Source organism: Salvelinus alpinus, chromosome 7 (assembly GCF_045679555.1).
Source record: "Salvelinus alpinus chromosome 7, SLU_Salpinus.1, whole genome shotgun sequence".
Lineage (NCBI taxonomy): Eukaryota > Metazoa > Chordata > Actinopteri > Salmoniformes > Salmonidae > Salvelinus > Salvelinus alpinus.
In genome coordinates, this window is record NC_092092.1 from 79,900,182 (window position 1) to 79,923,245 (window position 23,064).

The window sequence follows — 23,064 nt, forward strand, 5'->3', positions numbered from 1 at the left end:
GGAGCATAACCCAACCACCTCCAACAACTGCCTGTAACAAACAAACATCAGGACTTTGGGATTTATGCGTTCACTCTCTAGCCTCCGGAAGAAAGAGAATGAAAGAGCAGCAGGCTAGGAATGAGTCTCAAATCGCATCCTATTCCCTACATAGTGCACTACTTTTGTCCAAAGCCCCTGAGCCTTGGTCAAAGAATAGACTGTCATTTGGGACTCAGGCTAGCAGAGCTAATTAAATAGCCTCTGGCTTTTCCCCTGGGCGTTGTAGCTTTAAAGCCGGGTAAACAATTAGACGGTGGTGGGCCACAGAGGACCTCAGGTTCCTATTGTGGACCAGGAGCCAGGATGCATCCCAATGGTACCCTATACCCTACATAGTACACTACTTTTGACCAGAGTCCACCCTATACCGTACATAGTACACTACTTTTGACCAGAGTCCACCCTATTCCCTACATAGTGCACTACTTTTGACCAGAGCACACTATGCAGGGGAAATGGTGCCATTTGCGACCCAGACTCAGTCAGATCATTACACAAAACATTGTTCTCAGCAGCCCTATGAGCACTAAAGATTTATTGATGCCATTCTCTTTAGTTTCACCTCCCCACATCCCTTATTCCATTTCTTTCTCAAATAGCATTCAGACAGAGAGAGACAGACAGAGAGAGGGAGAGAGAGAGAGAGAGAGAGAGAGAGAGAGAGAGAGAGAGAGAGAGAGAGAGAGAGAGAGAGAGAGAGAGAGAGAGAGAGAGAGAGAGAGAGAGAGAGAGAGAGAGAGAGAGAGAGAGAGAGAGAGAGAGAGAGAGAGAGAGAGAGAGAGAGACAGAGAGAGAGACAGAGAGAGAGAGAGAGAGAGAGAGAGAGAGAGAGAGAGAGAGAGAGAGAGAGAGAGAGAGAGAGAGAGAGAGAGAGAGAGAGAGAGAGAGAGAGACTAGGACTTGGAGGAAAGGCGTCCGGATCAATTCCACTGGTTGAGGAGTGTAGAGGGAGAAAAAGAGTGGAACATTTGTTCTGCGTGACGAGGTTGTGCAGTCTGCAGCAGTTTTAGTTAAAGCTCTACTAACTCTACTGATACGTCTCCCCCAAGGAGACTTGGCTTGGAGACTAGAGACTAAGGCCTGGGCCATCCCATTCCATCCCATCCCATCCCATCCCATCCCATCCTATCCCATCCCATCCCAGCCCATTCCATCCCATCCCATCCCATCCCAGCCCATCCCATCCCAGCCCAGCCCATCCCATCCCATCCCATCCCAGCCCATCCCATCCCAGCCCATCCTATCCCAGCCCATCCCATCCCATCCCATCCCATCCTATCCTATCCCAGCCCATCCCATCCCATCCCATCCCATCCCAGCCCATCCCATCCCAGCCCATCCTATCCCAGCCCAGCCCATCCCATCCCATCCCATCCCATCCTATCCTATCCCATCCCAGCCCATCCTAGACAATTCTATCCCATCCCATCCCATCCCATCCTATCCCATCCCAGCCCATCCTAGCCAGCCCATCCCAGCCCAGCCCATTCCATCCCAGCCCAGCCCATTCCATCCTAGCCCATCCCATCCCAGCCCATCCTAGCCAGCCCATCCCAGCCCAGCCCATTCCATCCCAGCCCAGACAATTCCATCCCATCCCACCCTAGCCCATCCCATCCTAGTCCATCCCATCCCAGCCCATCCTAGCCAGCCCATCCCAGCCCAGCCCATTCCATCCCAGACCATTTCATCCCATCCCATCCCAGCCCAGCCCATTCCATCCCCTCCCAGCCCAGCCCATCCCATCCCATCCCATCCCAGCCCATCCCAGCCCATTCCATCCCATCCCAGCCCATCCCAGCCCATTCCATCCCATCCCATCCCATCCCAGCCCATTCCATCCCATCCCATCCCATCCCATCCCATCCTAGCGCACAATATAAATATAGGACAAAACATACATCACGACAATCTGATACCTGCTATCCCACTGGTTACACACTGGTTGAATCAACATTGAAATGACGTCTGTGCCCAGTGGGTTGGGTCTGTTTCAATGATCTGATACCTGTTGTTGGTCTGTTTCTATGTTGTTGTCCGTCCTTCAAACAACTTATATTTTACCGCTCCGCCTTGAGCTAGCACCCTATATCAGAACTCTACTATCTGTCCCCATGTTGGTCTCCATGTCCTTCTGTCTCCATGTTGGTCTACTGTCCTTCTGTCTCCATGTTGGTCTACTGTCCTTCTGTCTCCATGTTGGTCTACTATCCTTCTGTCTCCAAGTACTTCTGTCTCCATGTCCTTCTGTCTCCATGTTGGTCTACTGTCCTTCTGTCTCCATGTTGGTCTACTGTCCTTCTGTCTCCATGTTGGTCTACTGTCCTTCTGTCTCCATGTTGGTCTACTGTCCTTCTGTCTCCATGTTGGTCTACTGTCCTTCTGTCTCCATGTTGGTCTACTGTCCTTCTGTCTCCATGTTGGTCTACTATCCTTCTGTCTCCATGTTGGTCTACTGTCCTTCTGTCTCCATGTTGGTCTACTGCCCTTCTGTCTCCATGTACTTCTGTCTCCATGTTGGTCTACGGTCCTTCTGTCTCCATGTTGGTCTACTATCCTTCTGTCTCCATGTTGGTCTACTGTCCTTCTGTCTCCATGTTGGTCTACTGTCCTTCTGTCTCCATGTCCTTCTGTCTCCATGTTGGTCTACTGTCCTTCTGTCTCCATGTCCTTCTGTCTCCATGTCCTTCTGTCTCCATGTTGGTCTACTGTCCTTCTGTCTCCATGTCCTTCTCTCTCCATGTCGGTCTACATGTTGGTCTACTGTCCTTCTGTCTCCATGTCCTTCTGTCTCCAGGTCCTTCTGTCTCCATGTTGGTCTACTATCCTTCTGTCTCCATGTCCTTCTGTCTCCATGTACTTCTGTCTCCATGTTGGTCTACTGTCCTTCTGTCTCCATGTCCTTCTCTCTCCATGTCGGTCTACATGTTGGTCTACTGTCCTTCTGTCTCCATGTCCTTCTGTCTCCAGGTCCTTCTGTCTCCATGTTGGTCTACTATCCTTCTGTCTCCATGTCCTTCTGTCTCCATGTACTTCTGTCTCCATGTTGGTCTACTATCCTTCTGTCTCCATGTTGGTCTACTATCCTTCTGTCTCCATGTCCTTCTGTCTCCATGTACTTCTGTCTCCATGTTGGTCTACTGTCTTTCTGTCTCCATGTTGGTCTACTGTCCTTCTGTCTCCATGTTGGTCTACTGTCCTTCTGTCTCCATGTCCTTCTGTCTCCATGTTGGTCTACTGTACTTCTGTCTCCATGTTGGTCTACTGTCCTTCTGTCTCCATGTTGGTCTACTGTCCTTCTGTCTCCATGATGGTCTACTGTCCTTCTGTCTCCATGTTGGTCTACTGTCCTTCTGCCTCCATGTCCTTCTGTCTCCATGTTGGTCTACTGTCCTTCTGTCTCCATGTCCTTCTGTCTCCATGTTGGTCTACTGTACTTCTGTTTCCATGTTGGTCTACTGTCCTTCTGTCTCCATGTTGGTCTACTGTCCTTCTGTCTCCATGTCCTTCTGTCTCCATGTCCTTCTGTCTCCATGTCCTTCTGTCTCCATGTTGGTCTACTGTACTTCTGTCTCCATGTCCTTCTGTCTCCATGTTGGTCTATTGTCCTTCTGTCTCCATGTTGGTCTACTGTCCTTCTGTCTCCATGTCCTTCTGTCTCTAGGTTGGTCTACTGTCCTTCTGTCTCCATGTCCTTCTGTCTCTAGGTTGGTCTACTGTCCTTCTGTCTCTATGTTGGTCTACTGTCCTTCTGTCTCCATGTCCTTCTGTCTCCATGTTGGTCTACTATCCTTCCATCTACATGTTGATCTACTGTCCTTCTGTCTCTATGTTGGTCTACTGTCCTTCTGTCTCCATGTCCTTCTGTCTCCATGTTGGTCTACTGTCCTTCTGTCTCTATGTTGGTCTACTGTCCTTCTGTCTCCATGTCCTTCTGTCTCCATGTTGGTCTACTGTCCTTCTGTCTCCATGTTGGTCTACTGTCCTTCTGTCTCCATGTTGGTCTACTATCCTTCCATCTACATGTTGATCTACTGTCCTTCAAACAACATATATTTCACCTCAGTGTCTTTTTCTAGATATCCTAGACCTCTTGATCTACTATCTTGATAAATAATCGACAAACAACTGATTATTTCATAATACCTAACAGATATGTATTCTTTACAAAGTGAGTTTGAATGATGACCCCTTGAAGACATGAAGACATCTGAACAGTAGATATGAAGCCCCTCTGAACTGAGTTTTGAACAGAGATTAAGTTCAATGAGGCAGATAAATACTATTCTAAATATTTAGGCGAGGAGGCACTGCTTGTAATTCCAGAAGAAAACGTTGGGCACACTGCATATTAAGGCCATCGTTATTTAATTTCAATCACAATCTTAGAGGCATAGTTATGCAAGTCAAAATACTGTTGAAAAAAAAATGATTCAGTGTATTTTCACATTAACTTCAAAATATCAATATCAACAGAAAGAAATGTACTTATGTTGAAGGGTTTTTACATTGAAAAGGTAAACGCATTTGGACTTACCATTGTTGTTTCAGCGATGGACCCAAAACTGTTAATAAAAATGTTGCACGTTACGTTTACAGGGGGACCTGTAAAAGAATGAAAAATAAATCATATTATTTTCTTATTACAGAACTGTGAAACAAATACCCCTCCTTGCAGACAGAAAACGTACAGAAAGCACAGTCCTTCCTCCTTTATTACACAGAAAACAAAGTCCTTCGTCCTTTTTTACACAGAAAACACAAAGTCCTTCCTCCTTTATTACACAGAAAACACAAAGTCCTTCCTCCTTTTTTACACAGAAAACACAAAGTCCTTCCTCCTTTATTACACAGAAAACACAAAGTCCTTCCTCCTTTATTACACAGAAAACACAAAGTCCTTCCTCCTTTATTACACAGAAAACACAAAGTCCTTCCTCCTTTATTACACAGAAAACACAAAGTCCTTCCTCCTTTATTACACAGAAAACACAAAGTCCTTCCTCCTTTATTACACAGAAAACACAAAGTCCTTCCTCCTTTATTACACAGAAAACACAAAGTCCTTCCTCCTTTATTACACAGAAAACACAAAGTCCTTCCTCCTTTATTACACAGAAAACACAAAGTCCTTCCTCCTTTATTACACAGAAAACACAAAGTCCTTCCTCCTTTATTACACAGAAAACACAAAGTCCTTCCTCCTTTATTACACAGAAAACACAAAGTCCTTCCTCCTTTATTACACAGAAAACACAAAGTCCTTCCTCCTTTATTACACAGAAAACACAAAGTCCTTCCTCCTTTATTACACAGAAAACACAAAGTCCTTCCTCAATATGATATGATATGATTATGAATATGATTCATGTTAAGTAGTGGAACACATAATATAATAGAATATAATAAAATATGCCATTTAGCAGATGCTTTTTCCAAAGGGACTTCGTCTTTATGTTCGTGCGATCCTGGGAATCTTCAGAGGGCCACAACGGAATTCCCCATAAGCCTGTGTAAAACTGTACACAGAAGTACTGTAATATCACGTTGTAAGCATACAGCGCTCCATGTTGACTGAGAGACTCTAAGAATGTCCCCCCCCCCCCCCCCCCAAATAAAATGCTACGATCCTCAGAGACACTCCTAGGTAGTTTCCAGACAACAGTGCCGAGGTTAGAACGAACAACACAGGGTTGAAGCGTGTCCGTTGAAGGCCGTATTACCTGCTTGTACAAACATAAATATGATTACCCAGTGCCCGGTGACAAAAGTTCACTTTCAATGGGCTCAAGGAGAAAGGACAGCAATGGGAAAATGTCTAGCCCCCATCCACCCCCTTAGGAAATGATAGATATTGGCTTTGAGCGGTAAATCATATTGAGTACCAAACCCCTCCTCATCGCCTGAACCTTCTACATAAAGCCGGAAAGCCAATCCTTTTGGTAAATTAAAGGATTCTACTTATTGTACATATCAAAAAGAGTACATCATTTTTACTTGATTTTACAGTACATCACATTTGTGGGTCACAAAGGTATGGTAATATATATATGATACAGTATAATTGGACATAGTCACATGTCACAGCAGAACTACATTCCCTGAACATTTAAGGTCACATCCTGTACGCTTTAACACAAACTACCTCTGTGTTTAGGTTGACAAGCTTCCTCTAATACAGATGCCTGGCAGCTACAATGAACTGAAGGCTCTGAATTATTTTGATGGACAATTATTGTCCCTGTCACTGTCTCACAGCTGCTGCACTGAGGAAGTAGCGAGTACACACACACACACACACACACACACACACACACACACACACACACACACACACACACACACACACACACACACACACACACACACACACACACAAACACAAACTTAGTTCTTCGTTAACCTATCAAATACAACCTCAGGAGATGGAGATGCAGATGAAATCAGCAGGTTTTACCCCGGAGCAAATATCTAGTTTTTTAGGTACATCATCGAATTAAATTAATATCAATAAAGTAATCACAGGACAAAATAAGTAAATAAAATAATAAATCATTAAGTCTAGTTTTATAGCATGAATTCTCGTGACAAAAATAAGCCTGTAATCAACAATCAGCGTATACATTAATGATCCCACATTAAAACGTTCTAAGATTTTAAACATTTCACACTGCGTCTTCTTCTATAGTTTCAGACAAACTAACTTCCCACAATGCTGTTCGGCAATATTAACGTATTTCTTTTCAGGGCTGGGGAAAGACGAGGTGAAAAGAGAAGGAAAGAGGAGGAGAAAAGAGGAGGAGAAAAGAGGAGAGGAAAAGAGGAGAAAAGAGGAGGTAAGAGGAGGGGAAAAGAGGAGGAAAGAGGTGGAGAAAGAGGAGGAGAAAAGAGGAGGATAGAGGAGGAGAAAAGAGGAGGTGAAAAGAGGAGGCTAGAGGAGGGGAAAAGAGGAGGCAAAGAGGGTAAAAGAGGAGGTGAAAATAGGAGGAGAAAAGAGGAGGAGAAAGAGGAGGAAAGAGGGGAGAAAATAGGAGAAAAGAGGAGGAAAGAGGAGGAGAAAAGAGAAGGTGAAAAGAGGAGGCTAGAGGAGGGGAAAGAGGAGGAAAAGAGGGTAAAAGAGGAGGTGAAAATAGGAGGAGACAAGAGGAGGAGAAAATAGGAGGAGAAAAGAGGAGGAAAGAGGGGAGAAAATTGGAGAAAAGAGGAGAAAAGAGGAGGGGAAAAGAGGATAAAAGAGGAGGTGAAAGGAGGAGGGAAGTGGAAGAGAAAAGAGGAGGCAAAGAGGAGGGGAAAAGAGGAGGTGAAAAGAGGAGGGGAAAAGAGGAGGAAAGAGGAGGGGGAAAGAGGAGGACAAAAGAGGAGGCGAAGAGGAGGGGAAAAGAGGAGGTGAAAAGAGGAGGGGAAAAGAGGAGGAAAGAGGAGGAGAAAAGAGGAGGCGAGAGGAGGAACAAAAGAGGAGGCAAAGAGGAGGGGGAAAGAGGAGGAGAAAAAAAGAGGAAAGAGGAGGAGAAAAGAGGAGGCAAAGAGGGGAGAAGGGGAGGTGAAAAGAGGAGGAAAGAGGAGGAGAAAAGAGGAGACAAAGAGAAGAAAAGAGGAGAAGAAAAGAGGAGGGGAAAATAGGAGGAAAGAGGAGGTGAAAAGAGGAGGAGAAAAGAGGAGGAAAGAGGAGAGAAAAATGGGGAAAAGAGGAGAAGGAAAGAGGAGGAAAGAGGAGGGGAAAAGAGGAGGAAAGAGAAGGGGAAAAGAGGAGGAAAGAGGAGGCAAAGAGGGGAAAAGAGGAGGAAAGAGGAGGAAAAGAGGGGAAAAGAGGAGGAGGAAAAGAAGAGGAGGATGTAAATGTAATCATTTGTATTTTCTTGACATTCCTTCCTTGCAATGTGTGGTTACGCAAAGGCTTGGGAAATCTAATGTCTCTTTCTCTCTCTTTCTCTCTCTCTCTCTCTTTGTCCACTGCTGCAGTTCATTTCATAGCCTTCCAATGAGCGATGCAGAGAGGGATAAAGGGCAGCTCATTAACTGTCAAGGCAGGGTGACTCATACTGTAGAGCACAATGATTTGCTTTACTATGTTTATTCCAAATGGTCTGGGCTCAGTGCACTGCAGACACATCAGTGAAAGAGAGAGAGAAACAGAGAGAGAGAAACAGAGAAACAGCGAGAGAGAGAGAGAAAAAGGGAGAAAGAGAGAGAGAAACAGAGAGAGAGAAACAGAGAAACAGCGAGAGAGAGAGAGAAAGAGGGAGAAAGAGAGAGAGAAACAGAGAGAGAGAGAGAGAAAGAGGGAGAAAGAGAGAGAGAAACAGAGAGAGAGAGAGAGACCGAGAGAGAGACAGACAGAGAGAGAGAAAAAAAGAGAGAAACAGAGCGAGAGAGAAAGAGAGAGCGATAGAAAAAAAGAGAGAGAGAGAGGTAAGTAGGTGTCTTGGTGTCTCTCTCTGATTTGCTGCTGAGGTGAGGTGTACTGTCCTTCCAAATCAATTCCGTGCTTCTGTACCCCAACCTCCACTTTCATTAAAAACAAGTGACAACAGCAATAAACCATAATGAAACAAACGCTTTGCTACATCCCTCCTTGCCTTGCTAAGAGATGACTATGGCCTTAGCCATCAAAATGCCACTGAAAATTGCTTTTTCTAAACTGTAAACCACTGTAAAAACAATACATAATTATTCAGATCAGATTAATGTGGGCAGTAAATTACTTAAAGTCAAGTCATTTAAGAAGAACAATTCATTTTCACTCTTGGAATAATGATTGGACATATGTGAAATAGATTTAGCTAGCGGTGCATCATGGGAAACCACCCTAAACCACAATACTACTAATCAGCACAGTGTTTACTAAAATGTCCCGCTACATACCTGCAGTATTCTCCTCACACCTCCAGTGTAGAATAACTGCTAACACCATGCTCAAACCGGACGCACGCGTGAGCCATCGTGCTCAAATTGATTTTGTCCCTCCAACACCAAATACGATCACGACACGCAGGTTTAAATATCACAACAAACTCTGAACAAATTATATTAATTTGGGGACAGGTAGAAAAGCATTAAACATTTTATGTCTATTTAGCTAGCTAGCTTGCTGTTGCTAGCTAATTCGTTCTGGGATATAAACATTGAGTTGTTATTTTACCTGAAATGCACAAGGTCCTCTACTCCGACAATCAATATACACATAAAACAGTCAACCCAATTTCTAGTCATCTCTCCTCATTCCAGGCTTCTTCTTCTTCTTTGGACTTTATATGGCGATTGGCATCTAATAAGGTGCATTACAACAACCGACCTCAGTTCATTTTTCAATCACCCACGTGGGTATATGTTACTAAAAACCCATAAGAAGAGGGCAAGTGGCTATACGCTTCTAAAAACCAATGAGGAGATGGGAGGGGCCGGACTTGCAGCGCGTTGAGCGTCACAAATAGAACCAATTTCCATTTTAGCGCCTTGGCAACGCAGATGCTCGCTGACGGGCGATAACAGTGTGGGTGCAATGACTGAATAACATGTATGTGTACATTTATTTTGGAACGCTCGCGCACGCGACGTGTCCAGTCTGGTCAGCATATCAGTAATAAGTAGCCTTGGCCAGAGTGGCTCACAGGAGCAGGAGCCTATCTCCTGTTTCTGTAGCAGGAGACAGCTTGATGTACAAGTACACCCCCTTGGACAGGACACTAGTTTACCACAGGGCCTTGCCCCCAATAACCTAATCAATGACAGACATATCGGGTCCCATGTTTACAGTCTTTTGGTTTGGAATCAAATGTCCAACCTTCTGATCTCAGGGCAGACACTCTAACCACAAGGCCATAACATGGGTGTAATGAAGGCCTGTCTTTAAATCCAGCAGCTACGCGGTTCTTCACTGGTTCAGTATAGCGGTAACCCATGGATGATAATGATATCCCTGTGTAGATACAGGGGGTTGTAAAACACAGGTACCATGGGGAAGACCCATCCACCATCACGCTCCTCTCTGTTTCACTGAAGTGTTGCAATTCCACATCTAGTTGAGACACAACTAGTTTCAATTAAACGACACCTCAGTTCCATAGGGGTGGAGTTACATCGATTTACATCCAAAACAACAAACAAACACAAGACAGAGAGAGAGAGAGAGAGAGAGAGAGAGAGACAGAGAGAGAGAGAGAGAGAGTGAGTGAGAGTGAGAGAGTGAGAGTGAGAGAAAGAGAGCAAGAGAGCGAGACAGAGAGAGAGAGAGAGAGAGAGACAGAGAGAGAGAGAGAGAGAGAGAGAGAGAGAGAGAGAGAGAGAGAGAGAGAGAGAGAGAGAGAGCGAGAGCGAGATCGAGAAAGAGCGAGAGCGCTATCGAGAGAGAGAGAGAGAGAGAGAGAGAGAAAAAGAGAGCGCGAGGGAGAGCGAGAGAGCGAGAGCACGATCGAGAGAGTGAGAGAGAAAAAATTTAAGTGTGGTTTAAGAGTTTTGATATAAATAAAAATCAAAACCAATTATAATGGACCACTTCACAATCGAGCTGCCATCAGCAGAAACACAATGGTTTCCAGGAATTCATTATTTATATAGCTTTAAGCCTGGTACCTATAGAGTGTTGGCCCGAGCAGTTTTAGGTTTTATTGAGCTAATATATATTCCACACATGCTCAAGGAAGTGGAGCACAACTAATTTTACACCTACAAGCTGGAGAGAGAAACAAGTTATAGTGTTATTGACTAAGCTGTTTTTCTTCATTATGTGCAGACACCACAGCTGATAGAGGCAGAGGGACATTGTCAAAGTGTCAGGAATACCACTAGAGATGGGTAAACTGACATCAAATACCTGAATCAACAGTGCAGAAACAATATTGGTGGAAAACCTACATGTATGTTGAAGTGGAATAGTTTTTTTTTCTTCATTTGATACATACAGTGCATTCAGAAAGTATTCAGACAAAAGCGAAAATAAGTTTTTATATATTTGTGCACATTTATTCAAAATAAAAAACTGAAATAACTTATTTACATAAGTATTCAGACCCTTTGCTATCTGACTCAACATTTAGCTCAGGTGCATCCTGTTTCCATTGATCATCATTGAGACTTTTCTACAACTTGATTGGAGTCCACCTGTGGTAAATTCAATTGATTGGACATGATTTGGAAAGGCACACAGCTGTCTATATAAGGTCCCACAGTTGACAGTGCATGTCAGAGCAAAAACCAAGCCATGAGGTCGAAGGAGTTGTCCGTAGAGCTCCGAGACAGGATTGTGTCGAGGCACAGATCTGGGGAAGGGTACCCAAAAATATCTACAGCATTGAAGGTCCCCAAGAACACAGTGGCCTCTATCATTCTTAAATGGAAGAAGTTTGGAACCACCCACTCTTCCTAGAGCAGGTCGCCCGGCCAAACTGAGCAATCGGGGGAGAAGGGCCTTGGTCAGGGAGGTCACCAAGAACCTGATGGTTACTCTGACAGAGCTCCAGAGTTCCTCTGTGGAGATGGGAGAACCTTCCAGAAGAACAACCATCTCTGCAGCACTCCACCAATCAGGCCTTTATGGTAGAGTGGCCAGATGGAAGCCACTCCTCAGTAAAAGGCACATGACAGCCCACTTGGAGTTTGCCAAAAGGCACCTAAAGGACTCTCAGACCATGAGAAACAAGATTCTCTGGTCTGTTGAAACCAAGATTGAACTCTTTTGCCTGAATGCCAAGTGTCACGTCGGGAGGAAACCTGGCACCATCCCTATGGTGAAGCATGTTGGTGGCAGCATCATGCTGTGCGGATGTTTTTCAGTGGCAGGGACTGGGAGACTAGTCAGGATCGAGGGAAAAATGAACAGAGCAAAGTACCGAGAGATCCTTGATGACACCTGATCCAGAGCGCTCAGGATCTCAGACTCTGGTGAAAGTTCACCTTCCAACAGGACAACGTCCCTAAGCACACAGCTAAGACCACGCAGGAGTGGCTTCGGGACAAGTCTCTGAATGTCCTTGAGTGGCCCAGCCAGAGCCCGGACTTCAACCCGATCACACATCTTTAAAGAGACCTGAAAATAGCTGTGCAGCTCCCCATCCTACCTGACAGAACCCAAGAGGTTCTGCAGAGAATAATGGGATAAACTGCTCAAATACAGGTGTGCCAAGCTTGTAGCGTCATACCCAAGAAGACTCGAGTCTGTAATCGCTGCCAAAGGTACTTCAACAAAGTACTGAGTAAAGGTTCTGAATACTTATGTAAATGTGATATATTTCCGTTTTTAAAAAACAAGTAAATGTTGCTTTGTCATTATGGGGTATTGTGATGTCATTATGGGGTATTGTGATGTCATTATGGGGTATTGTGTGTAGATTGACGAGGACATTTTTATATTTAATCCATTTTAGAATAAGACTGTAACGTAACAAACAACAGCTATATGCAGTAAAAAATGATATTTCTGTCACATTTTAATTGGACTATGCAACATGACAAATGGTTGTTCCAACTTCCAATCTTCCCCTATACATTCTCACCCTGCATCACATTCACTGCTTTAACAGCGTGCACTTATGAGGATAAACTTTTTCTGAGCTGGCTGGCATTCAGGAGGAGGCTTTTATGAGAAAGTAAATGTCATTATAGGACATCCTTGACAGGTTCCATGACAGCAGGGTTCCTCTCAATGTCTCATTATTTAAGTGAAATGTATTCAAAGTCAGTGGGCAGCTAACTAGCGGGATCGATGTAGGCCCTGAAGCTGCATCTAAAATGGCACCCTATTGTAGAGCACTATATAAAGGACAGGGCATACTTTTGACGAGAGCCCTATGAGAGCCCTACGAGAGCCCTACGAGAGCCCTATGTGAAAGGGGAAAGGGATAAGGGGGGATTGCTAGTCAATTGTACAACTGAATGCATTCAACTGAACTGTGTCTTCCGCGTTTAACCTCACTCCTATGGACCCTGGTCAAAAGCAGTGCACTACACAGGGAATAGGAAGCCATTTGTCAGTGTCGCTGAAAGCTCTCGATGGCGCGATCTGACGGCCAGCTAAGAGCCTAGCTACTCTGAGTTTGCTATGTCACATGTCTATAAGTAATGACAGGCGACTAAATGAGCCTTTTCCTGGGCCCTGGGTTAGCTGTGACAGATGGGAGAACATGACAGCCTTAGAGGAGTGTGACTAGAGAAAGACATTAATCAATATCTGGGCCGTGGCTCGGGATACCGAACGCAGAACAGTTGACGAGGGCATTATTCCAGTGGATTACAGAGAGACAGAGAGAGAGAGAAAAAAGAGACGGACAGGTATAGAGAGACAAAGAGAGAGAGAGAGTGAGAAAGAGAAAGAGAGAGAAGAACGGAGAGAGAGAGAGAAGAACAGAGAGAGAGAGAGAGAGAGAGAGAGAGAGAGAGAGAGAGAGAGAGAGAGAGAGAGAGAGAGAGAGAGAGAGAGAGAGAGAGAGAGAGAGATGGAGAGATGGAGAGAGATAGACAAAGAGAGAGAGCGAGAGAGTGTGAGAGAGAGAGAGAGAGAGAGAGAGAGAGAGAGAGAGAGAGAGAGAGAGAGAGAGAGAGAGAGAGAGAGAGAGAGAGAGAGAGAGAGAGAGAGAGAGGGATGGGCTACATTCCAAATGGCACCCTATTCCCTATATAGTGCACTACTTTTGACCCATCAAAAGGCTCATAGGACTCTGGTCAGAAGTAGTGACACTATATAGGGAATAGGGTGCCATTTGGAATGCATGCCAAGAGAGAGGTGTACCGCATGGAGCTGGTAGGGAGTGTGACGGAAGGAATAAAATGGATCAGTCAATGATTTTAGCAGCCGTTGTGATGTTCGCTCTTTGCTTAGTGTTTTAATCATCTTGAGAGTGAAAACAAGAGCGTGGGGGGAGGTTAGGGGTACCATGATACTGAGCACCGCTGTATCAGTCATCAGCTGAAGCAATCGACTGAGTACAGGAGGCACTCTGTTGAGAGGGCAAATCAAATGAAGCTGTGGTCGGTCAATCATTCCAGCTGATAGTAGACTAGTGGATTGGTGATATTGAACTGGTTAGGGGCTCCCGAGTGGCACAGCGGTCTAAAGGCACTGCATCTCGGTGCAAGAGGCGTCACTACAGTCCCTGGTTTGAATCCAGGCTGCATCACATCCGGCCGTGATTGGGAGTCCCATAGGGCGGTGCACAATTGGCCTAGCGTTGTCCGGGTTTGGCCGGAGTAGGCCGTCATTGTAAATAAGAATTTGTTCTTAACTGACCTGTATAGTTAAATAAAAGTAAAAAAATTAATAAAAAAAAGACAAAATAATGGATTTTAATACTGGTGACGTCACATACTAACCAGACAGGGACCAACTGTATCAATCTGTTTTCTATTTCTAATCATTTCCATGTCAAACAGCAGCAATTAACTGTAGGCTATACCTACCAGCCTGGGTTCAAATACTATTTCAAATATCTCAATTAATTTCACATACAGTACCGGTCAAAAGTTTGGACACACCTACTCATTCAAGGGTTTATATATACTGTATATATATATATATTTATTTTTTTCTTCTATAGATTGTAAAATAATAGTTAAGACATCAAATTACACATGTAGTAATGTAGTAAACAAAAAAGTGTTAAACAAATCAAAATATATTTTATATTAGAGATTCTTCAAAGTAGCCAACCACTCTTGGCATTCTCTCAACCAGCTTCACTTGGAATGCTTTTCCAACAGCCTTGAAGGAGTTCCCATATATGCTTAGAACTTGGTGGCTGCTTTTCCTTCACTCTGCGGTCCAACTCATCCCAAACCATCTCAATTGGGTTGAGGTCAGGTGATTGTGGAGGCCAGGTCATCTGATGCAGCACTCCATCACTCTCCTTCTTGGTCAAATAGCCCTTACACAGCCTGGAGGTGTGTTGAGTGATTGTCCTGATGAAAAACAAATGATAGTCCCACTAAGCCCAAACCAGATGGGATGGTGTATCACTGCAGAATGCTATGTTAGCCATGCTGAAGTGTGCCTTGAATTGTAAATAAATCACCGACATTGTCACCAGCAAAGCACCCCCACACCATCACACCTCCTCCTCCATGCTTCACGGTGGGACCCACACACGTGGAGAGCATCCGTTCACCTACTTTGCGTCGCACAAAGACATGGCAGTTGGAACCAAAAATCTCAAATTTGGACTCATCAGTCTTGGCCCAAGAAAGTCTCTTCTTCTTATTGGTGTCCTTTAGAAGTGGTTTCTTTGCAGCAATTCGACCATGAAGGCCTGATTCACGCAGTTTCCTTTGAACAGTTGATGTTGAGACGTTTCTGTTACTTGAACTCTGTGAAGCATTTATTTGGGCTGCAATTTTTGAGGCTGGTAACTCTGCAGCAGAGGTAACTCTGGGTCTTCCTTTCCTATGATGGCCCTCATGAGAGCCAGTTTCATCATTGCGCTTGATGGTTTTTGCGACTGCACTTGAAGAAAATACCAAAGTTGAATGACCTTCATGTCTTAAAGTAATAATGGACTATCGTTTCTCTTTGATTATTTGAGCTGTTCTTGGACTTGGTCTTGTACCAAATAGGGCTATCTTCTGTATACCACCCCTACCTTGTCACAACACAACTGATTGGCTCAAACGCATTGAGAAGGAAAGAAATTCAAAAAATTTACTTTTATGTGATTTGGTGAAACAGGGCAGCTCAATTTGAATCTGTAAATTACAAGTAAGGTGATAAGACTTTATTTAGGCTTAGCAAACACTAGAGCGGGTTTGGTTTTAACCAATATATATATTAAAGTGTGTTGATTGCAATCGTGACAAGACAATATGTTCAAATTCAAGTATAGAATTTAGAAATGTGTAAACAGTATATTAAATCCATAGCTAGGTATGGATAAAATCACATTTTCCTTAGTTGGTGTCTATAGCAGGAGAGGAGAGGAGATCAGCTGAAATGAATGGCTGAAATCTGGACCGGGTCATCCGCTCTGTTAAATACTGCTTTAAGTACGGCACTGACTATAATATAATCTCTCACACACACACGCACGCACGCACTCACACACGCACGCACGCACCGCACGCACGCACGCACGCACGCACGCACGCACGCACTCACACACTCACACACTCACACACTCACACACACACACACACACACACACACACACACACACACATTTTGTTGATCAAAGTCATTCAGCCTCCAGTAATGCTGTCCATATTGCATATTTAAAAGAATGAATAATGAATACATCCCTTTTACAATTTTCCCATATTCATACAATCATCTCATTTGGCAAGTTGTAAAACAAATATGATTATGTTTAAACACAGTTAAACACAGTTGTTGTTAAATATGTAGAGAGATTAATTTCAATTTTTAAAAAAGGAAATGAATGCGTTCCATGATTGTTCCTTTTCAACCCCCCAGCAACAACCTTTATAATTCATTCTAATTACAATACAGATGCCATGTTTCAGCCAAAAGGCGGACAGGTAATTCATAATCCCTGGCATGTATAGCAGGTCATCTCTTGTTAGGAGGAAAAGAGGTCAAGTAGCCATTGAGGTATTTTAGTCTTTAAATGAATGGAGTGATCTGTAGCACCAGCTATCCCTTATATATAATCATCCCAACAGGATAATATGTCCACTCCTCTCTACATTATAATCATCCCAACAGGATAATATGTCCACTCCTCTCTACATTATAATCATCCCAACAGGATAATATCTCCACTCCTCTCTACATTATAATCATCCCAACAGGATAATATCTCCACTCCTCTCTACATTATAATCATCCCAACAGGATAATATCTCCACTCCTCTCTACATTATAATCATCCCAACAGGATAATATCTCCACTCCTCTCTACATTATAATCATCCCAACAGGATAATATCTCCACTCCTCTCTACATTATAATCATCCCAACAGGATAATATCTCCACTCCTCTCTACATTATAATCATCCCAACAGGATAATATCTCCACTCCTCTCTACATTATAATCATCCCAACAGGATAATATCTCCACTCCTCTCTACATTATAATCATCCCAACAGGATAATATCTCTACATCAGAATATAATAAACACGTATCACAGTGGAGGCTGCTGAGGGGAGGACGGCTCATAATAATGTCTGGAACAGAACAAATGGAACGGCATCAAACACATGGAAACCATGGAAACCATGCGTTTGATGTATTTGATACCATTCCACTGATTCCGCTCCAGCCATTACCACGAGCCCGCCCTCCCTAATTAAGGTGCCACCAACCTCCTGTGATGTATCATAAAACTTTGACAGCAAAGCTTACGAACTGTAAAAAGCCTGTTTTTACCCAAAGTAACATTTTTCGGTGCATCTTTCAAAGTTATATGCACACTTTCGCATCCAGAACAACAATTAGCAAAAAGACAGAAGAGACCACGTCGGCATAAAGTACAAACAAAACAGTTTGAAATATTGCTGACATTGGACTAATCTTTTGAGCCAAGTTCTTAATTGCCAGCTGTTCGACAAAAATCTCTTTCAAGACAAATCTGACGATATACTATCAGCAGACTGATACCCCTCACAACATTATGCATTAACAGGAAACACATGTATCCCCTTTAAGATTACACCTTAAATGTGCTTAGTTTCTTTAAAAAAAAAAGTGTTTTAATGGCTATAAACATGAAGATTGCCTGAGTGGCGTTGAGAGAGAGAGTGACTTGCATACTTTATTCAGTGATGAATAAAAATAAAGTACCTTTCTTGTGAGAAGCTTCTGTTTTGGGGCCTTGTGGGTCTAATAAAAAAAAAGATCATGATTAAAACACAACATACTCTAACAGCAAGTACTCACATTGTTTTTCTCAAAGCGGAAAACAACAATTAAAAACACATCTAGTATCACAACTTGCCAACACTTCAGAACTTATACAGGTAAGTGTGCGGCAGGGAAAGGAAGGAAATATTGTGGTGGCCAAATTACTGAAGGCAATAGCAGGAAGGAGGGATGCACGAGTTTGTGTTGGAGAACGTCATAGCGGGTCGGGCAGGAGAGGAGGCGATGCAGAGATGAGAGGAGGGGTAGAGGAGGGGTGCAAGGCATAGTTCTTCACGGGAGGCAGAAGGTGAGGTTAGCAAAATGCACTAAGATGAAAAACATCAGACAAAGGAAAGATGCATAGACTACATGTCAAACTGGCTTCGCTTAGATCTGCTTGCATCATTTGGCTTTAAATGCTTAAATGCTTACATTTTCTTATCAAGCAACTGGTAAGTGATTCAAACTAATTTTCTAATAAATGGGATATAAAAATCTTATTTTTTTAGATTTTGTTCATCTAAAAAAATTATATTTTTACCTCTTCCACTCGGGGGGACCCCTGCAACTGAGCAGCAAAATTGGTGCAACACAAGAGAACAGGAACAGGAAGTGTACTTAGTGGACGAAGAGATATAAAACACAAAGGCTCACACTCAGACGTGAGCAATTCATTGTTTTACAGTACCTGGGCTTTTTCCAGTCGTTACAGAAATTACCTTTTTTATGAATTGCCATGACTGAAGTTGGCCATGCATCATTTCAAACCTGGTTGGCGCTTCACCAATCCAGCACAACAAACCAGTTAATTACAATTAAAGATAGAAGAATTAGTCCCATTATTGATTGCACTTATTTGGTAAGTGTGTAAAATAAATAAGGCATGCAAAAGATAACACCAAATACCTGATAATAACCTTAATATTTCAACCTGTTCAATCTCACCTTTTACATCCAAAGGCTGTTAATGATAAGGTACTGTACATAACACATACATTAGCACAAACATACAGCACATTTCCATAACTTTCTGCCAAAATTCAGAAGATCTTAATTAGTTCAACAGAAAGGTTGCTCCTCTCTCAGACGACATTTGAAATACTGCCGGTCCGTTCCTAATTACTATCTCCTGTCGACACAGATGAACTATTATTCTTAGGCACATAGTAAATGTATTTTCTCAACAGAGATTGTGTGTTAATAAATGTCCTATTTTTGCTCCGGAGGCGCATTGAATTTGTAAACCAGGCGGCATGCAGCCTGCCTACTTTCCTATACCTGGCAAGTGTCATTGATGAGAGATGGCGACTACACAGAGCTCAAGTCTTTGTGGGGATATTGTAATCTATCAACGTCAGGAGAAAAGGAAATCGTTCTTTTAAGATAGATGGAAAGTATTCTGCATGACCATGAACTGTTGTAGACAGGTGATTCAAACTCTATAATCTGGCTGGATCTAGTGAGGATTATTTTTCCTCTTGTTTTTACACTCTGCATGCAAGACAATCCCTCTGTGTCAACCTAAGCCTGAGCTTATCCTCTATTTGAGATCTGAAAACCTGATCCAAACATTAAACCAGAGCTTTGACTGTTTTCTTTTGTTCAAAGCTTGCAATCTCATACTGGCAAATAACTAGCAGTGTGTAAAATCAATCCTCCATATATTACAAAGAGGTACAGCAAATAAACAGCTTTGTGTAACATTCAAGAAAGAGTGAAAAATCAGCTATAAGAATGTACAATCACATTTATAGAATCCATCTGGGCCTGGTAGCGTCTCACTCACGTACCGTTTCACAAAAGGACAAATCTCCGAAAGGCGACAGTTAAAACCGTCTAGCATGAAAAATAAAAACAGTCGCTGGGGGGGGGGGGGGGGGCTTGAATTATATTGTCAGAGTAAACAATTATATGTAGACTTTAATGTCACACTCAAGTGTGGTCACCGTTTTCCCACTTCCCAGTATCAGAAATTAAATGACCCAAATGACAGGAAGTGACAGTAGCCTTCATGACACCATCTTCTCTCCTCTTCTCCTCGCAGTAATATTAGAGAAGCTTCAGTGATCAGATAGAGAGATGCAGCATCCGATTCAACAATCCAATCATTCTCACATGCCATTCATTCAATTAAAGAGTGTTAATGTTTGATATCATGCTGAATAACAACATCAAGGGCAAACTCCCAATAATAGGGTTTTAATAAATACATGGCCTTGATATTATCTCATTCAAATAAATAGAATAAGGCAACTGTTTATTTATTTTAAAAGGTCTTTCTCCTATGTTTACATGTACAGTAGATGTATACTAGGAACAGATTTGTACTAAGTATTACAGTAACGGATGGTTGGATACTACAACCATCTTGGTGTGAATGGTGTCCTGTCCTATCCTATCCTATCCTATCCTATCCTATCCTGTCCTATCCTGTCCTATCCTATCCTGTCCTATCCTGTCCTGTCCTATCCTGTCCTGTCTTATCCTGTCCTGTCTTATCCTGTCTTATCCTGCCCTGTCTTATCCTGTCCTGTCTTATCCTGTCCTATCCTATCCTGTCCTATCCTGTCCTGTCCTATCCTGTCCTATCCTATCCTGTCCTGTCCTATCCCGTCCTGTCTTATCCTGTCCTATCCTGTCTTATCCTGTCCTATCCTATCCTGTCCTATCCTCCAACAGTGGGCTGACTGCTACATCATCCATTCAACAGTCTGCTGTGTCCTTGCGATTTTGCCTCTCCCTAGACTTTGAAACATGATCAATACTTATGTTATAACTCAGGGAGATTCAGTCCTGAAATGATATCAAACATCTACTCCCAGGTCAAGATGGTACGTCAGTCCAAATGTCTAGATCCAAGAGTCGAGCATCCGGAGTAGCTGAATGTATCCTCATTCATCAAACATAGTAGATTAACAAAAATAATTAAATTGTTTTTAAGAAGGCAGACTGAAGTTTCAATGTCAAAAAGTAATGTAGTTAGTGATTGGTGTGTGTGTGTGTGTGTGTGTGTGTGTGTGTGTGTGTGTGTGTGTGTGTGTGTGTGTGTGTGTGTGTGTGTGTGTGTGTGTGTGTGTGTGTGTGTGTGTGTGTGTGTGTGTGTGTGTGTGTGTGTGTGTCTTTACTGAACCCCATTCCTTTAATGTTCCTGAAGTAGTCAGCAGATCAGTCCAGTTGGTTCCCTGTTGCCATGTGTATATGAACACAGCAGCATCTGAACACTGCGCCCTCCCCCCGCTCTCATTAGGGTATTCCATTAATCCTATTAGCTACCCATTAAACAAGTGCTGATAACACCAAATGAACGTCAAGCTCCACCAGCTTATAATATTTCATCTCCCCAGTCAGGTAGGTTGAAACAAAAAGAAAAGGAGAAGAAGAAGAGGTAGAACAGAGAAAGAGAGAGAGAGGGAGAGGGGGAGAGGGAGAGAGAGAGAGAGAGAGAGAGAGAGAGAGAGGGAGAGAGAGGGAGAGGGAGAGAGAGAGAGAGAGAGAGAGAGAGAGAGAGAGAGAGAGAGAGAGAGAGAGAGAGAGGGAGAGGGAGAGGGAGAGAGAGAGAGAGAGAGAGAGAGAGAGAGAGAGAGAGAGAGAGAGAGAGAGAGAGAGAGAGAGAGAGAGAGAGAGAGAGAGAGATACATAACAGGTGAAAGACACATCCATGCGTAGGGAAAAATAAGACAGAAGCCAGAAACAGTAAATATACGGCAGCAAGGACTGTATATTTACAGATGTTCACTTGTCTCGCAAAACTAATTCAGAAGCAAAGTAACACAGCTAGTTCATTGTGAAAGCGTTTGGTTACACTGATCATCACTGTGATGTGGTATGGCAGGCTTTAAAAGGGAAGTGAGAGTAAGAGGAGAGAGCAGAGAGGACTAAGTGACTGACTGACTGACTGACTGACTGGCTGACTGTCTGACTGGCTGTCTGGCTGACTGTCTGACTGGCTGTCTGGCTGACTGTCTGACTGGCTGTCTGGCTGTCTGTCTGTCTGTCTGGCTGACTGGTTGACTGACTGGCTGTCTGACTGACTGGCTGTCTGACTGTGTGACTAACTGTCTGACTGACTGGCTGTCTGACTGGCTGTCTGGCTGACTGTCTGACTGGCTGTCTGGCTGTCTGTCTGTCTGGCTGGCTGACTGGTTGACTGACTGACTGTGTGACTAACTGTCTGACTGGCTGTCTGACTGACTGTCTGACAGGCATCAGAAGCAGCAGCAACAACCCAGGGTGGGGTGATGACTGACTGACAGGGTGGGGTGGTGATGTGTATTTTGGTGGAATCTGCACAGCCTCATGGTTGTCGGCCAAGCTGCTCCTCACTGTGACTGATGAGGAGGGACAAGGTTGAAGAGGAGACTGGAGTCACAGCTGTACCCCCCACCACTGTTCATCACTGCAGTGCAGGCAGAGTGGAGCCCTAGATTACACCTGTCACCCTGCCTATAGCTCATCAGAGGTGCGAGGGGGAAGCTAGCAGGGTAAATAATCAGTCAAGACTACCTTAACCTTCATCGTCGTTGCTGGAGAATGAACGTTAAAGTGGAATTCATTAAATGTTTAAAAGAAACTCGTAGACCATGTATGGGAGATCCCAAATGTGTCAGAAGGATATTTCCTTTTTCCCCATTCCAATAGAGAACCTGCTAAATCAATTAGAAGGCTTCCCCACAGTGAGTCCCAGTCATGATCAGTGTAATTTCCTCTCATGCCGGCACATCCGAAGCTTCAGGCAATTCTCTGCTATTCTCTCCCTGTTTTTCACTGTTGCTGTGACACCACATTAGCAGAGATGGTGGTAGATTGAGGAGGTGTGCTCCTTTGTTAGACCTACAGAGAATGCCTTAGCAGTTCTAATGTTCTAATGTTCTAAAGAATGTCTTCTAACGTTCTAACATTCTAATGATCTAAAGAATGCCTCAGCAGTTCAAACGTTCTAATGTTCTAAAGAATGCCTTTTAACGTTCTAACATTCTAATGTTCTAAAGAATGTCTTCTAATGTTCTAACATTCCAATGTTCTAAAGAATGCCTTAGCAGTTCTATCGTTCTAATGTTCTAAAGAATGCCTTCTAACGTTCTAACATTCTAATGTTCTAAAAATGGCTTCTAACGTTCTAACATTCTAATGTTCTAATGAATGGCTCAGCAGTTCAAACATTCTAATGTTCTAAAGAATGCCATCTAACATTATAATGTTCTAAAGAATGCCTTCTAACGTTCTAACATTCTAATGTTC

General features: G+C 43.3%; 1 protein-coding gene across 5 annotated transcripts in view; it reads right to left on the reverse strand.

Moving 5' to 3' along the window:
* The window catches only part of LOC139581743 (glycine receptor subunit alphaZ1-like), a 92,857-nt gene that overhangs the window by 46,785 nt on the left and 23,008 nt on the right, over positions 1-23,064 (reverse strand). For 2 of the 5 annotated variants that reach the window (XM_071411833.1, XM_071411834.1), the window contains 3 exons: positions 18,368-18,394; positions 17,767-17,805; positions 4,580-4,647 (listed from right to left, as the gene is read on the reverse strand). In XM_071411833.1, coding sequence (XP_071267934.1) covers positions 4,580-4,647; positions 17,767-17,805; positions 18,368-18,394 — 134 coding nt within the window. The remainder of the gene's footprint in view (positions 1-4,579; positions 4,648-17,766; positions 17,806-18,367; positions 18,395-23,064) is intronic. The other 3 variants (XM_071411837.1, XM_071411836.1, XM_071411838.1) reach the window with 2 other exon arrangements.